This window comes from Amblyomma mixtum, chromosome 9 (assembly GCF_055824585.1).
Source record: "Amblyomma mixtum isolate Tamu chromosome 9, ASM5582458v1, whole genome shotgun sequence".
NCBI lineage: Eukaryota > Metazoa > Arthropoda > Arachnida > Ixodida > Ixodidae > Amblyomma > Amblyomma mixtum.
Window position 1 is genome coordinate 68,962,861 of NC_143020.1, and position 17,978 is coordinate 68,980,838.

The window sequence follows — 17,978 nt, forward strand, 5'->3', positions numbered from 1 at the left end:
AATTCTACACAAACCACACAGAAAGACGGACAGGACGGGCGCTGTCCTGTCCGTCTTTCTGTGTGGTTTGTGTAGAATTTAGCGCTGTTTTTACTTTCCTGAACACAATCGCATATACTCAAAGGATTCCCAGTTTTAAATATTTCCGCGATTTAGAAGGATGCGGTGCATTGGAGTTGGCGGCCATCTCTACCTTATTCGCGCAAACTTTCGCAATTCATATTATTGGCGAATCGTTACAACCTAAAGTGTCACGTAATAATTCGCACTAAACTAAACTATTGAACATAGCATAAAGGTAGCCTTTATGTCTGCCTCCTAGGCATCTGTACTTGCCTCCATAAAACACTTTCACTTCACTTGAACTGCTTAAATTGCGTGGTTAAAACTTCGCTATAACCCGACAGGTTCAAGGCCCCGTTATACTGCAAATCCGCCTTCGGCGTTGTGAGAAAAATCGTGAGCAAGACTCTGGCAGGTGGGCCATCGAGGTCACGTGACACAGCGGCGTCACCACAACCTGCACACGATGGCAGGTGGCTGTTAGTGATTTTTCGCTCGGGAAGAGCAACCTGCGCCGCACAAGGCCCACCGCTGGGAGTACGTGCGATCGCAGGATAGTCGACACCCACGGATGTATGAATGTAAAGAAGAGAATGAAATTCTGGATATATTGGCATTAACTCATTACGCTATCGCGTCATAGACTTAACGTGGAGTTAAAGTTCTTCCTCAAATTTTTGTAGCGAAAGCTACATTGGCCACGAACTTGCGATTTCGCTGTGGCGGTGCTCCGAGGAGGCACAGAGACCAACCTTGAGCTGTTGCCTAGCAACCGCCGCAGCTGGCAGACGCCGCGCGTTCGCCGCACCATCTGGCATGACGTCACACCGCGCGCCTCGCCGTGGAGCCGCCGCCGTTTGCTATGACGTCACACCGCTTGCCTCGTCGTTGTGCTGGCCTCCGCTGGCTTCGCCAGCTGTGTCTTTCGCTACGTATATCCTGGCATAGCCAAGCTAAGCCATTCCCAGTTTTTGACACCTGCCGTGATGTCGTTCGGCTGCTTGAAATGAATGACGTTTTTGGCCATTTCGATGGAGTTTAAATGTATACGGTCGCGTACTATGCGATTTCAGTGCCCCTACAAAGCCCCAGTTGCCCTAATTTAATCAGGAGCCCTCCACTACGGCTCTCTCGGAGCAAATGTGCAGCTTTCGAATGTTAAAGACGCCGCCACGGTGGCTCAGTGGTTATGGTGCTGGGCTGCTGACCCGAAAGACGCGGGTTCGATCCTGGCCGCGGCGGTCGCATTTCGATGGAAGCGAAATGCTAGAGGCTCGTGTGCTGTGCGATGTCAGTGCCCGTTAAAAAACCCCGGGCGGTTGAAATTATCCAGAGCCCTCCACTACGGCGTCCATCATAGCCTGAGTCGATTTGAGACGTTAAATCGCTTAAACCAACCAATGTTAAACCCCTCATACCATAGCATACCGTTTCTTTTTATGCGGCAACATAAAGAGTTCATGGAGCCGTCTGGCGGTGTATGTCAAACCTTGCCCGATTCCAAGAGCTATGCGAAGCATAATAAAACCGTTAAGCTGCTTTTGCGGCGTCAGTGTTGCCTCCTGTGACACATGGTCGGTGTATGTGATAAGGTGTGTGACTAAGCACGAAACGTGATGCGTGGTCATGACAAACGTGTCAAGTCATTTGACGGCACATACCCTGTGGTGTCGCCAAACCGGAAGTGACGACAGTGAACCCGAAGCGACCCAACAACGCCTCGGTCCTTACAAAGTCTGTAGATTCTTTATAGACAAATCCTAGAGAACAGTCTATAGGCAATACAAATGCTACAGACAGTCTACAGACAATCTACAGATATAGGGCTACACACTTTCAGTAGACTTCTGTCTATAGACAGTCTATAGACTATCAATAGACAAAAATAAATATCTATAGGAAGGCAATAGAGTCTACAAGAAGCCTATAGACTGTATATAGACCATTTATATTAGGGGAAGGGGCTCCGTGTGCAATTGCAACCCCGACTGGGCACTTTCCCCCAGTTATTTTTTTTTGTCCGCTTGCTCGTACATGGACATGCTTGGCCTGGGCGACCACTCTTTGATATTGCCTTCGATCTTCATCTTGATCGGGAGGTTTTTAATGAGTAACTGGATTTCTTCTCGTTTTCCAATTTACGCTGGGGGCGATTGAAAAAGAATTCAATGCCTTCCCCGCTAGTGATGTTCTTTTTTTTCGAAAAAAATGTAGGATACGGTTCATTGAAATCCATTGTCAGGGAACGTCCGTGGTGCAGCTTCATGAAGCTGCCATTGGCGACGGAGTTAAGACATTTAATCTCTTGATTAAACCTGCTCGAGGGAAAGGCCTCGGCGGCAAAGACAATGGCGCCGGGGGAATCATGAAGCCCTGAACAAATGAAGCTAAAATGAGGAAAACGAAGAGTGAACGCGCAGCACGAAATTCTACCAGTTAGTACTAGCGCATTTGTTGAACACATTTATTTCATGCTAATATATAACTTGCTAAAAATTGCCGGGGGCTTAGCTTTGGTTAAGCCTGGTAGGTTGCGAAAGTAAAAGCACAGCGCCTCCAACTGAAGGAGCGCAGTGCTCCGCGTCTACTGGTCACGCGTGGCTACCGGCCGCCGCTGCACGACGACTCAATGCGTCTTCGGTCATTTTTTTATGTTTTGTTTTTATGTTGTTGCGACTGAGAGAAAGAAAACATAATCTACAGCTGGTATGATGTCACAGCGGCAGTAGCGCCACAGGTGCGCAGCGCGGCAAACACACACCCTAACTGCAGCCGGGCTCTCTGAAGGAGCGAGTTGGTCGCCCATAATCTACAGCTGGTATGACGTCACAGCGGCAGTAGCGCCACAGGTGCGCGGCATAACTGCAGCCGGGCTATCTGAAGGAGCTAGTTGGTCGCCAATATTCACTCCGCTAAAGGTCAAACGTAACTGCGGCCGGGTCACGCGAAGGCTTGAAAGTGCGAGTAGTATTGCTTTCGCAATAAAAAATTGGCTGATGCTTAACTCAGCTGTGCTGGATATACAAGCGAAAACTCTTTATGCCGCGATGCTCCCACTCTTCGTTGGTCTCTGCCGCCAGCTTCACACGTTTCAGCTCCCTTCTATTCGCGAAATTCTTCGCACGGTTGCCAATGCCAGCCGGATGATCAGACTCGGCGCGACGCCTGCGCGAAGTCGGCTCCAACCGATTCGCTTCGTCCGTAGCGAGTAACTGGCAGGCGCGCGTGCGAGAGCGACGCCTTCGCCTTTTCAAGCGAACGGAGTCACGTGGCTAGTCACGTGACCACAGCTGCCAAGACGACGGTCGGCGCAGCGGCGGTGTCGTAGTTGCAGCCGCGGCGAAACACGTGGGTAGTCACGTGACAGACACACCCCCAACCGCTCCTCCGCTTGGAGGTCAAATGTGGCCTCCCAGAGACCTTGCCTCCTTCTACGCCAGTACAGCTTTCGCGCTAAAAAGAAAGAAAGGTGGTGGTGGCCGAGTTATCAGGCATCGGAAAAGGAAGTCCCTTTTTCTGTCCTTACGCGCGTTCGAATCACACCAGGGGCAATAGCGTGGAAAGTATTTCTCGGCTTGCTACCATTCCAATTCAATTCAATTCTTCACTTTTCCAGAATTAATGGATCCGGGAAAGGGTCAAGAGCTAAAAGTTGTCTCGATAGCTTGACTAGGCACATTACCCCTTCTACGAGGCAATAGTAGGGTTACAGCAACAGGTAGTGTCCATAATAATTGACATCAAGAAATGCGAAGAACAATGAGTTATACAGTAGTAGAAGGGCCATTAATTATTAAATAAACAGCATATGATTTCAAAATGTGTCTACAATAACTCTACCTATAGTTGCGAACACATCACAATACCAACAAAAGAAGTTAAGCAGACAATATTAAGAAAATAGAATACATACATGTTCATGAAAAACAGCACTTGCAAAGGAAAAGGCAAACACATGAAAGGTAAACATTCCGATGGAGGTAAAGTTCGCGAATTTGCTTCGCTGTCATTTACTTTTCGAAGACATCCGGCTTAATTTGCTCAGAATGCTTTGTGAAGAAATCTAAGACTTTTAGTTAAAGCTTCTTATCGTCTTGCTTTGCTCTAGCTGTCTGCTAATGGTTGCCCGGGAACCTTGGACGGTTCTCGGCGGTGAAGAATACATTTCAGTTTTAAAAAAACGCTTTCATTCCAGGTATTTAGACATTTGCCGCAAAAATCCGGGAATATACTACCGAGAACCGAGAAAACTCTGTCATAACTAAATTGTATGACGAGCCTTGTTCATGCTACTTAACTTTGATCAAAGCCACGCAGATCTTGAAATAGGCACCACCAGCCCTAAAACCAACATTCATTAACCTAAAGAAAATGATTTTAGGCTCTTACAAAATGTCTTCAGTCGGGGCGGATCATGGAACCAGCTCGTATTTTACATGAAGCTGGTCGTCTTCTACGTAACCATCGCTTATAAGGCTGTTCAGATTAAGCGATGCCTGGAAGTGAACAGGTAAGTTGCTTGCTGTTGTTGGCCTTTGAAATCTTTCGTAAGAAGGAGCAGGTAACTCTTCAACCACCCGATCTGCACCTCCTCCGGGATGTAGGACGCTCAGTCTGACCATGTGCTCGAATGGCCAGTGAACAAAGTCGTCCATATCACTCTTGTGCAAGCGCATCCATGCATGCAGTAGCACAGATTTGCCATTCTTTTTCAGATAAATGCCAGGAGACATAAAGTAACCCCGCAAGTACACCATCTCGCTCTTATAGAGATCCGAGCCTTCCTCCATTGCGGTCGCTTGAAGGGATTTCACATCTTTTACAAGAAACCTGCAGTGGGAAAAGCCTAGTTTTGTGTGTCGCAGAAAGGTTTTGATGTGGTCCACTGCCGCCTGACTGTTTTCATTCGACGCAGCCCTGAGTGTTTCTACGGCAGTTACAATCTGTGAAAAGCAGCCTTTGGTTTGACTGTTTAAGCTTGTCAATTCATCCTTGAGTGTTTTCTCCAGTCTGCCAATGCTTCCCGAAATATTAGGCGTACCGATCGTTTCAGTCAAGAATTGTTTGAGTTCCTCCTTAGACGCGTGGATTTCACCCTGGATTTGTGTCAAGCTGTCCTGATGTTGACTTTCACCCACGGTCACTTGAGCTTCTCTCAAAGAGTTTATGGCGTGGGAGATTTCGTTGAGGCGGTCGCCGTGCGCGCTGATATCGTCAACTACTCGGCCCAGGAATTCTCTGATTTCGCCCGCGTGTTCTTCCAGCGCGCCCCTGAAGGACGCAGCCAACGTAGCCACGTCGTTGTGGCCCGATCGACCTGCGACTTGAGATCTGAGAAGCTGCGCCGGATTGCACAGGCCCGAGGTGAGGTGAGCGATCACATTGGAGCAGGCGACGGTGGCAGAGCACTTGGGACAGCAGACGGGATGGTGTCTGCAATCGCGCTGGAAATGCTGGACGATCCCTGAAGCCGTCGCAACGTACTGGCACCCGCTTTCTTCGTTCCAGCACTTGACCTGCAAAACGCAAAATAGTCACCGTATTAATGTCTCGAAATGCAAATGTCGTTGGCTTATTTTGTCCATCTTCAGGGGCTACCAAATCAGAGACAAAATGTAACCTGCAGTAAGCGGCGTTGTTTTTAGCACGGGATAAAAAGGAATGCTGGAATACGATGTTCAAGTGATGCTTTGTCCCCGCAAGAAGACAAGATTTATGTGCAACACGATTAATAAGGGATCTTGTCCCGGAAAAGAAGGGAACACCTTGCGAGTCTGATAGTGGGAAAAATATGCGGGGCGAGACAGGTATTCGTTTTTCTCTGTCATGTGAAATAGTTTAAATCGAACAACGAGAAACGATGTTGGAGCACACGTGGTATTTTTAACAGCCATATTTGGGACCACTTGAAGTCCACTGCAAGGTATGCACTGGCCAGCTTCTACTTGAGCCCGCGCGCTTGGGAAGGGGGGGGGGGGGGGGAGGTAATCTGCACACTCACTTGGGTGACATCTAATATACCTAAAAAAATTCGCTTAACAAAGCGCTTAGTCAATTTGTTATTCGCTGCATTAACTGGCACTTAGCGTCACGGACACAAAATGTCGAAATTGTTTAGTGGTTAGCGCGCTCGGCCAGGGGTCGATCCCGGCCGCGGCGGCCGAATTTCGGTGGAGGCGAAATTCTAGAGGCCTGTGTACTGTGCGATGTCAGTGCACCTTAAAGATCCCCAGGTGGTCGAAATTATTCCGGAGACCTCCATTAAGGTACCTCTTTCTCTCTTTCACTCCCACCTTCCTCCTTTGGTCAGACACAGAGATGTTTGTTATTTAAAGAGGGGGGCATTGGGTAGCACATTGCACCCGTTTTATAAGTAAACGAAGCGCGCTAGTGGTGTAAAAATTGCGAGGACACTTTGGCAACTAAAGTGTTAAGAGGCGGAAGCCGAGGACACTATGCTGTGGCGACTTCCGGTGGATGTGACGTCACACCTTTCCCCTGGCTATATCGATACCCAAATTATACATCTTTTGGGGGACATTAAGTGTTAATTACGCTTAATTGCACATTTTTTAAATCTCATTTCACACAAATCCGACGTTTTTTCGACCATTCTGTGACAATTTTAGCTATGCCGTGACAACTTCCGATGGATGTGACATCACACTGTTCCCGCGGCTATATCGACGTCCGCGCTATTTCGACGCCATTTCGACATTTTTTTTCTACAATTAACTAATTAATCTACAGACATCAAACTTGGCTTCTAGGTTCGTTTTTTCCACCTCTATCCGAAGCAGCCATTGGTTTTCTTCTATCTTTTTTTTAGTTTCCTAGTTCAACGCGTGTGACACGCTTTGTTAACGGACGACAGTATGAGTCATTAAAGGCTTTAACCTTAAAATTGCATCGCCGCACTTTCTATAGCAGCGTATGCAGTTGGCTGCACACAGCGAAGACTCAAGCACTACATCCTACAGGCCCGGGCGTTATCTTTCACGTTCGCCTTATCACTGGCCCCGGCGAAGCAGTGCTGCTTTCTATAGCTGTGCGCTCCAGGAGCCCTTTTGACGCTTCCTGCAGGAATAGATTGTTCGCCTTTATCTTGGCGAAAGAGTTTGTCTGCTAAGCACACGGCTCGCGTTATCTGCTGCGACAAGAGTGCGATAACCTTGAGAACAACTGCACGCATAAGGGGCGTCTTTACCGCTCCGCCTGGAGGTGATCTCATCGCGCACATGACTCGCCCTGTTATTTCCGGATAGAAACTCAAGAGGAAACGACAAATTCCCTTAAAAGGAAGCAGTCGAGTAAAAGGGCGTCGGACTGCTTTCATGATGTCGTGAAGCCCCTAACCTGGCATCGCTGATGTTCTGCGGATGCAGGGTGACTTAGCGCGACGTTCTGGCAGTAGACAGATTCCGTTCGTTGTAGTGTGTCCTTGGTGGGGAATCTATGCTTCTTCGTTGATTTGGATCAGACCAAAGAAACAGTGCTAATAAATCCGTGTCAGCGATGAGGCGAACGTAAACAGTAATGCATTGATTAGCTGCTTGCTCTGACGCTAGAGGACCGCCGCTGTGGCTCAGCCGTTACCAATTTTTTTTACACAGTATATAAACTGTCCATAGACTTCTGTCTATAAAGTCTATAGCCTCTCTATAGACAAATCCTAAAGAACTGTCTACAGGCAAAACAAATGTTATAGATAGTCTATAGATCATCTATAAGTTTATGGCCATACACTTTCAGAGACTTTTGTCTATAGATAGTCTATAGACTATGAATAGAAAAAAAGAAATATCTATAGGAAGGCAATAGAGTCTATAAGAAGTATATAGACTGTCTGTAGACCATTTTTATAAGGTCTACAGACAGGTAATTTTTATAAGGAAGCGGTTATGGCGCTCGGCTGATGATCTGGAAAACGCGGTTTCGATCCCGGAATCGGCGGTCGAATTTCGATGCAGGCGAAATTCTAGAGGCCCGTGTACTGTGCGATGTCAGTGCTCGTTAAAGAACTCCGGGTGGTTGAAATTTCCGGAGCCTTTCACTACGGCGTCCCTCATAGCCTGAGTCGCTCTGGGAGGTTAAACCCCAGTAAACCAGTAAACTAATTCGACGCTAGAGTGCGCCAAGATGCAATTAGCGCACCGCTCACATGTTCCCTTGATCCTGGAGCACCTGCAGCTGTGCATTGACCGCCAAACAGGTCGCTGATTATGGAGACCTTGATTGCAGTTCTGGTGGTTTTGCTAGGGCCAGTTTCATTACTAAACCATGCGCATTTCGAAACAGGGCCGCCGCGGTGGGAAAAAAATAGTAACGACGGCATGCTTGTTGGAAATGAATCTTGTCGCTTTCCGCTGAAAATTGCGGAGAAAAGTTCAAACACGTAGATTTCGCTTTTAACGCAGAAAGAGAGATGGCATGTATCGTATTTATAAAAATTAAAAACCAAACTGAAGAAATATATAAATGCAACTTAATAATTAATCGTACGAAAGCGGGTACATTTCTCCCACAGGGCTTCTTTTCTGTGCCTGGTATTTATTACACTGCAGCGACATGCTTTCGGCAGAAAACGCCAAATAACCACATAGAATTCAACTTTTCATTTTTCATTTACTTTTCCTGTTGACTACAGGTGAAGTTTTAGGAAAACGTCAAACAAGCAGTAGCAAAGGTATTTCGAAAACCTAAACACATCGAGGAAACAGAACACTAAAAGGGAAGCAAGACTGGCAATGTAACAAAACGATCAGGACAGCGGAGTTTCATTTACAAAGAGCCTCAGAAGCATAGCGGTGCCGTAACTGCCGGCTTCGCAGATGACAATCTAATTGCGGATAGTGCAAGAGATAGTTGTTTATCCAACCCACCCAGCGCAGTAAGGGGAGCGCCCACACAGCCGCAGTTGTTAGCCGGATGTCTCACGCTCTCGTTATCAATACTCTCTTTGAACGGCTATGTAGATAAGGCTTTAGGTCCCGATTACCCCGTAGCCGAGGTCGTTAGACCCGAAAAACATCCTTGGTACAACTGAAGATCAGCAGCGTCTTTTTGTTTCCGTTTACCTGTCTTCGAAGCAGTTCCTCGGAAGCCGACTCCCTCCAGTCGACAAGTTCGTCTTGGCACTCGTAACCGTCGAGCGGGCAGATGTGCAAGCCTTCCTGCGAGCATTGCTCGGAGCAGCGTGCGCATAGTGTGTGGGCACACGGAAGCAAAGCAGTCTTCGGCCGGACAAGTCCGCAGGCGCTGCATACCCTGTTGGGGGGAAGAGGCTTAACGAACCTCAGGGGCCTCCAGTCCAGTTCGTCGGAGAATCCGACCAGCGTATACTGCTGACTTCCAGGAGGCATATCGAAGTGTCTTCTGCTGTTAGGCCTGAAGGAACTGCACCTTACACCCCGTCTAGGTGCGCTCTTATCTGTCCTTCTCTTCCGTGGTTGCCAAAGAGACAATCGCGTGTTATCTGCTACCTCTCGGTTATCGCACGGAGCGGCGCGCAGGGCTCAAATAATCGGTTCTGCGGTGTCTGCCGGTTGGGATGTTTCGTTCACAACGATTCATTCGACACCTGTAGGTTTAATAAGCACACAATGTTTTTAGCATCCATCCTCGGGTAACACAAGCGAACATCGTCGTCAACCAGCGAAGAAGTTGACGCCCAAAGGAAGTTCCGAAACAGGAACTCGAACCAACGCCCTGGAAGGCTCAGTTTTCAATATAAATGAAATCGTGCAGCGAATACTCCACCAGTGATGTGAACAGGATTCGGTCTAAGGCCGGAGAAAATATGGAGGACTCGTTTTCCGACGCCTCTAATTTACGGCAATCGTCGAACCATTTGCGCTGTGTGTCGTAATTGTCATCCAGTGCAAAGGGCGACTCTTTACCTCAGTTTAACATTGTATAATTCAGAAATTCTGACCATGTCGTATTTTTTAAAAAAAATGAGCTGTGTGGGCCCAAAAATCAAGATTGCAAAAAGACCGTAATGCACGTTTCTGCAGTGAAAAAATACTTTGTTTACTAACTGTAGTGGTTGCTGCGCAAACCGTTTGGGTATGGTTAAAAATATATTATAACGGCGATTTAACTTTAGTGGGAACTTTGGTTGTTTTTTTGCTTCAAAATGAGCAGTGACAGTATTTTAGGAGTTCTAGTAGTGCATTGTAGCCGGGTAAGTCACGAGATAAGATGCGGCTTCTAGATAGATACCACTACCCGGCTTCCACGCCCGAGAAGAAAATGGCTCGACCATGATAGGCTACTTTATGTGTCTTCACTCGAGGGTGACATGGTTTCCATGGTGACCGAAGGTGACATGGTGACCTGTCGCTAGGGCCTAAGATAAGCATGCGAGCAGCACGGCGCATCAAACATCGAAACCAATGTTAAGAGTGGTCTATAGACTGTCTATATACTTCTTATACACTCTATATTGCTTTCCTATTCATATTTCTTTTTGTCTATTCGTAGTTTATAGACTGTCTTTGGACGAAAACCAAATAAAAGTGCATGGACATATTCTATAGATTGTCTATAGACTCTCTATATAATATGTATTAAGGCGGAAGCCTTTATTGCCTCATCGTTGTAAGCAGTAGTTGTCGACAGAAATGTCACGCTTTTCAATTGGTCCAAACGCTCATGACGTCAAAGTGCGCGAATTTCAAACGGGGCCAATTGTACTGTGGCTAGTAACCATGCAAAGAATTAAAGGGATCGTATACTGATGCTCCAGGTAAGTGGGAATGAGTTCAGTTAATTGCTTAATTACCGAAATAGCCTAATTAACCTTTCTACTCAGGCCATATAAATAAACAAAACCGAGTAGGAAATTGGTCGACTTCGGGAATCGAACCCCGGTCTCCAGAGTGCGAGACGAGCATGCTAACCACTCCGCCAAGCCAGCTTTTTTTCTTTATTGCATTTTCACAACGGGTACAAAGAAGTAAAACATGTCAACAACACTTGCACTGACACGGCAGGTTAAAATTTTTTCAGTTCAATCAAGTCATCCAACACATTTAACCAAGTTGGCTGATCAGGCAGTGCCTGATACACTTCCCTCAGACGTATGACACCTTCAATGAAATGCTCGCGTGGAGATCTCACAACTACTTCTGCATTGTTGAATTGTGTCCTTGTTTTCCATAAACTATGGAGGCCAAGGAGCATAATAGTGTCATAAGGGATGTCCTGTTTTCCTACCGGTAAGAACCTGATGCCATGTGGGTGTAGCGGTAAATCTTTCTTTAATGCTCTTTGAAGCACATCCCAGAAAAAAAACGCATCCCAACAATCTAAAAACACGTGATCTATTGTTTCAGGTTTTTTACATAGAAACAAATCTGTTGACCAAGGGACAAAGAGTCCTTTATCATGCATCCATGTTTTGACCGACAGTGTTCCGGTGTGAAGTTTGAAGAAGAAAGTTTTCAAATACGGGTAAACTGGCATTCTTTTAACCCTTTTGAGCACATCTGCTCCTGGGCCTCCGCAGTTTGACAATCGGTAAATGGGTACAGGAAGCATTGATTCAATTAAATTTTTATACAGATTTTTTCTAGTGACATTGGAGAGGTAGTGCATTGAAAATCGCACTTGTAACATTCTGTACGCAAGCACAACTTCACTCAGATAACCTCTCAGGGTACCACGCAAGTTTTCAACCGAGTATACTACAACTCCTGGTAGCAATCGACATAAACGAACTTGCTTCGCGACCAGAACGATATTTTTCTTCGCACTCCGCCATGCCTGCTCGATGGTTTGGAATGAACAAAGGCGCGTCTAGTGAATACACTGTCTTCGTTCACTCCCATATTCCTCCCTTCCCGTTACCGCGAGGTTCAGGTGTCCACCGAGGTATGCGGGACAGATACATTTCCTTTCCTCAAAAACCAATTTACCGACGAGCAAGGCGTAGAACTGAACGGGCGATGGCGTTCTATGGAATCCCTGGCAGCGTTGCAGGGCGCTGTCGCGTTCTAATCTTAGAGGCGAAGCTTAACATCTTAACCACACATCAGTGACCCAAGCAGCAACACCGCGCCTAAGGCTTTCGCCTCACCGCACTTTAGGTCAACAAAGTGCCCCCCTGAATTTTTTGTGTTGTGCATAGAGTAGTCTATATGATTTGTCTATAGAAAGCTTATAAGTTTTATATACAAAAGTCTGGACAGTGTATATATTCTCGTCTATATATATAGCACGTATATATAGCAGTCTATATATAGCACGTAGTCCAGCTTGAAGGAAAGAAGTTGGTGATGGTGGCCGCTCCCCAAGCGACAGCGAAAACAACTAGGGGGTAAAGTGCGCTTCCCAGCTTGTTTGGCTGTTGAGACTTACACAGCAGGAGAAAATAACTTGATTTAAATTTGTTACCGGTTGCGTGCGCATACGACGTGATCATCCATGTATACTACTGTATTACTGTATTACAAACACACACTCACACGCACGCGCACACACAGGCGCGCACACACACACACTCACACGCACGCGCACACACAGGCGCGCACACACACACACGCACACGCAAGCACGCACGCACACGCACACGCACACGCACGCACGCACGCACACACACACACACACACACACACACACACACTGGCTGGCACTGTCATCGTGATGAGTAGATGCACGTGAAACTCATGTCTTGAACGCACACACCGACACGTCATTAACACATATTGGAGTAGGGGCTCCATGAAAACACAAATGTTAACCATGTAAACTGTGTATCAAGCAAGTATACAGTGCACAGGCGGTCACAGACGGCTATCCAGGGCTATTTCACACAAAAATTTGAGCACGGCCTTCGTCACACGCCACCAATCAGCACGTTTCGCCTTGGCGCCTATGAGAGTTTCTTCAGAGATAGGGCGAGAGTCCAGTTGTCTCACAGTCGCTTACAATGTTCACCTCTCACCAGTGTCGTTCGGGCACTCGCAAAGAAGGCGTCCTATAGTCTCTGAGTGTGGCACTGTACGCAGTTTGGGTTGGTTTCTATTCCGATCTTGTGAAAGTAGTGTTTGGTGTAGGCAACGCCAAGCCGTAACCGGTGGAGTAAACTCCCTTGACGTCGCATTACCCTAATGGCAGATGAAATCGTGAGCCGGCGTCAAGCTTAGATATGCGGTCCTGTTGATGGCTTGAATCGTTCCAGTGCAACTGCATCGCGGCTTGCATTAAATGCGCCAGCAAGAGATCTGGAAAAGGCCATTTCAATGAAAGCACCATCATCATGTGCTAGCCGAGCCTCGGCATCAGCACGCTCGGTTAATTGGAGAGACATGGGAGAGGCCTATGCCTTGCAGTGAGCGTATTCATGCTGCTGCTGATGATGATGATGATGAAGTTAATATCGTCGTTCTTCTGGAAGTGCAGAAGATTCTTGATTGGTGGCTGGCTGCCTTCGCACCGCCCTATCACCGCTTCCTTGGAACCCGGCACGCAAAGCTTCCAAAAGTAAACATAACAACCATTTTAATGACTTCTGTGCTTCCTTCATACCCAGAACTTTAAGCTCGTCATTATTTTAAATGAGACTGTACAAACTGCACGCTTACAGCGTCACGCAGAAGCGTAAGAACAGTCCTTTCTTGGTGTAATACGGAACCATCTTTAGTAGTCCATGGATTCGATCTAATTCTAAATAGAGGAAAATATCATTTATTAGTTGCACCCGCCGTGGTGGTTCAATGGCTTTTGCATGCGGCTGTTGATCACATTCCGCCGCGGTGGTTAAGTGGTTAAGGTGGTGGTGTAAAACACTTATTTCTACTATTTACAAAAGATGTATTGCTTGAACCGGGCCTGAAGGGACCGGCCCTCACAGTCACTGGGAGGGATTCCTAGTCCGGTACCCCTGTGGCCTCAGTGGCGGCCTGGACTCTTTTCATCAGGGCTCGTTGGTACTGGAGAGTTGAGGAGCTGATCAGGGCAGCCTCCCAGTCCTCTCGGCTGGGGGGGGGGGGGGGGGGGAGCAGGAGTGGCAGATCATGCCCACACCATGTGATACGTCTCCGCAAACACCTCCCCACAGTGTGGACACTCGCCCGAAAAGGCCGAACTAAAATGTTTAAGCACTGCCGGGCACAGCATCGCTTTGGTGTAGAGGCGGAGAAGCCAGCTCTCCTCCGCCTTCTTGAGGCCTTTACAGGGGGGTGAGTATCGGCCGTGAGAGGTTTGATACAGGGGAGAGATCTCCCGAAAAGTATTAGCCGGATTCCAATCAGGAGCCGAATCAGGCAGCGGAAGAGACAATGCCCGGCGGTTAAGCGCGCGGGCGATGTCGTCCGCTACTTTATTTCTCTCTATCCCCACATGTGCTGGGGCCCAGATGATAGTGCGCTGGGCTGAGAAACCCCGGTACTCTCGTCTATGTAAAATTTGCAAGGCACGATCTGAATTTGTCTCTGTTCAAAATTGCGGCAGCTCCCCTTGAGTCGGTGATGATGACTCGGGACGCTGGATCCGCGGCTGCAAGTGCGATAACAACTTCCTCCGCGAATGTAATGTTAGGGGCACGGAAGGTGAGGCCCAGAACTGAGGTGTTTTGGTGGACGACCGCCACCGTGTACCAACCCCCATGGTGTGGACCGGCCGCGTCCGTGTAAAATACCCCTGATCGAGCACCGTACTGCTCGGAAATGGCATCCGTTCGCGCGAGGTCGCGGCCATCATGGTCATCCTTTGTCATGTTATTCGAGAGGGGACGAACCTACAGGGCGAAGTGCCAGGCCTCGGAGAGGGATACCCACTTCTCCTGTTGGGTTGTGATGAGAAGGCGGGTCAGAAGGCGGATACCCACAGGTATTTTGCTTAACCGCAATTATTGGTTTTTGAGATGAGCCTCGCGCAGCTCCCCAAAAGCATTCGTCATACCCAGACCGAGGCGTTGGTTGGATATAGCAATGGGGAGGTCGAGGGCTCTCTTGTAGATTTTGCGGAGAATCACTTCGAGAGCGTTCTCAACGCATTTGCGCAGGTGGAGGTACGGTGCCGAATACAGGGTTCGGCAGGTTACGAATGCATTGGCCAGCCGCAGGGTGTCTTTTCATCACAACCGCCCCCCTGTTTGTCTGATACCCGGCGGACCATACGGCCCACCTATTACCTAGTCCCCCCCCCCCCCTTGCGGAGCTTTTTTCAGCGTGGTGTCAATCTTGCGGCTCCTATGTATGTAAAGTCCACTTCGATTTCCTCGTGTTTTTTTTACTTTTTTTATTTTTTGTACTTTGTACTTTTGTACTTTGGATTGGCGCGTATGTGCACGAATTCCGATTTGCTCGGGGAGCACTCAAGGCCGCACCGGCGTGCATAATCGTCCACAATGGCCACCGCTTGCTGCAGGTTGGCCTCTATTTCTCCAACCGATTCGCGTGTTGCCCAGAGGGTGATATCATCCGCGTACAGAGCATGCTGCACACTGGGGACCTCCCCCAGCAGAAGAAGCTTCATCATAGCCGATTGAAGAGAAGAGGCGAAAGGACTGCTCCTTGTGGAGTCCCTCGCGTGTCAAGTTGGTACGGGCCATGTTCAGTGTCTTGGAGTCGGATATATGATTGCCGATCTGTGAGGGATTGCTTAATGTATTGGAATGTGTTGTACCCACTGTCCACTTGGGACAGGTGGGAGAGAGTGATATCGTGCGTCACACTGACGAACGCACTCCGCAAGTCCAGTGCGAGTACCACCTTGTAGTCGCTACGGTGTCCGACAGGATCAAGGATCTCTTTAGAAGCTGCAGCACATCTCGTGCGGACCGGAGTAGGCGGAGCCCGTACATGGTGTCTGCAAAGGCGTGTTGCGTTTCTAGGTAGGTGGACAGTCTGTCACGGACTGTGGTCTCCATCAACTTCCCCACACAAGAACTGAGAGCCGGATGTTGCCGGTATTAAGAACTTTGCCTGGTTGCTACCTCTCGCCCAGGTGGCATTGAAGTATTCGAGCAGCCGCTTGTAGGCTGGTTCGGTGGAGGGGGGGGGGGGGGGGGGGGGTAGCGAGAATTTCACCGTCACGTTGTCCCTGCCGTCCCTCGTTTCATTTTGTCCTGAAACCGCTTTGAGGTCGTGAAGCTGGAACGTTCGATCCCGCTGTGCGTTCTGAGAACCTGCATACGAGCACGCGGGACAGCGGGAATCCTGGTCTCTGTACAGATATTAATCTCGGAGCGCGTCAGCCAGCTTGGCTGTATCTCCGTTGAAGGTGTGAATTGCCCTTTGAGGATGTTTTTTGGTTTCGATGTGGGTTTGGGTCGGATCAATGAGGGCGCGGAAAAGGCGCCATGTTCTCCGGTTCAGCATTTGTCGAGCAGCTGTGGTGCATCGGCCTACCCAGTTCGAGTCGGCGAGATGGGCCGCATACTCGGCCGCTTGTTGGGTGAGTTTCGCGATGCGGATTTTGAGTTTCCGATTGTGTTTCTGCCGGCGCCATCGGCGGACGAGGTTGTGCCGGGCGTCCCAGAGGTGAAGGAGGTGGTTGTCCACCGCCGGGTTCGCCTCTGAGAGCTGAACGTGCTGTTCGGTATCTTTGAGTTGGCAGATGAGGTGTTGTGACCTGGTAGTGTAACCTTGATCCGCTATAGTGGTAGGGTGAGTGTAGTTGGATCTGAATTTGGTTCAGAGAGAGAGAAACAACTTTATTGCCATAGATTGACGGGATTTAGGGCAGGTGGGCCTTGTGTGGCCCCCAGGTACGAACGACTTCCGGTGTCAAGTTCCGGTGTCAAAAGAATCGGTGTCAAGTTTGCAAGCACATGCAGACAACAACGCTAGCTCAAAGCACACATTCCGACTTCAAACACTCCATTCGTGGAAATTTGAATTGTGACACCAGCAACGTTGTGTACATGCTCGAGTGTGGCAGGTGTCAAATGCAATACATTGATCAAACCGAAAATTCATTCCGAATTAAATTTAATAACCATCGTGCTCACGCGAAATCCCTTCCTGACCTCGCTCTGTCGAAGCACCTTAGCCAAAATAAATTGCGAGTTCGACAAGCTGAGGGTTACGCTACAACAGAGCGGTTTTCACAGCTTCCGTGAGCGGGAACAACGGAATTCATACTTTATTTTTAAATTTATTACACTGCAGGCCGGGAAAACCCAGGCATCCTGTCCGCCCTTCAGAGACCAGAGATCTGATGAAATTCCGCCCCCACATCGCGGCGCCAACACCTCCCCCACCAAATACCATTAACATTATTTCCTCGAAGCAACAACCACCCTGCGTCGCCTCAGGTGACGCCGAAATACGTGCCTGCACATGCCGGCTTTCGTCTTTTTTTCCCCCTGCTTTTCAGCTGAACCTGGCCACCACGGCTTTTTTCGTGCATATTTTTCTCCCCTGCCTTCAACCCCCTCCCCTTTTTTCCTTCTCTGCCCCCTTTTTCTTGCTTCCCCCCTTTTAAACCAATGTGCAATACCTTCATACTCAGTCCTGACGAAGGCCAGCTTCTGGCCGAAACGCCGACCTAATAAATGTTAAAAAGATCGGTCCTCCGATCGGAACGTCGAATCAAATAAATGTTTCCTTTAACGAAGCGTATAATACTCTTTTAAGCATTGATGCACTTCATGCTCTCGCAACCCATATTATGTATATAAGTATATACATGTGAGAGAAGCCAATCGGCACTGAAACCAAGGAACACAGGGGATATTTTTATATTTATTTTGTGGCTTTGATCAATGGAGAATATTACTGAATATTTCGTCGCTTAATGATAACTGATTAAAAAAGCAGAAGAAATCTCTCTTTTCTTCTGATTTTATAATCAATTGTATTTAAGCGATAGCATACATTCAACAATATTCTCCGTTGATCAACACACCAAAAAATAAATAGAAAAAATACCCACTGTTCTTTGGTTTCTGTGGCTGTTGGCTT

At 48.0% G+C, this 17,978-nt stretch overlaps 1 protein-coding gene across 1 annotated transcript; it reads right to left on the reverse strand.

Annotated features, from left to right (window-relative positions):
• Positions 1-90: 90 nt before the first annotated feature.
• Positions 91-9,482, reverse strand: LOC149329558 (TNF receptor-associated factor 6-like). Its single transcript, XM_089560297.1, has 2 exons — positions 9,141-9,482; positions 91-5,579 (listed from the first exon to the last, which is right to left on the reverse strand). The coding sequence occupies exons 1-2, from the start codon at positions 9,423-9,425 to the stop codon at positions 4,476-4,478; spliced, it is 1,389 nt and encodes a 462-aa protein (XP_089416423.1). The 5' UTR covers positions 9,426-9,482; the 3' UTR covers positions 91-4,475.
• Positions 9,483-17,978: the final 8,496 nt, after the last annotated feature.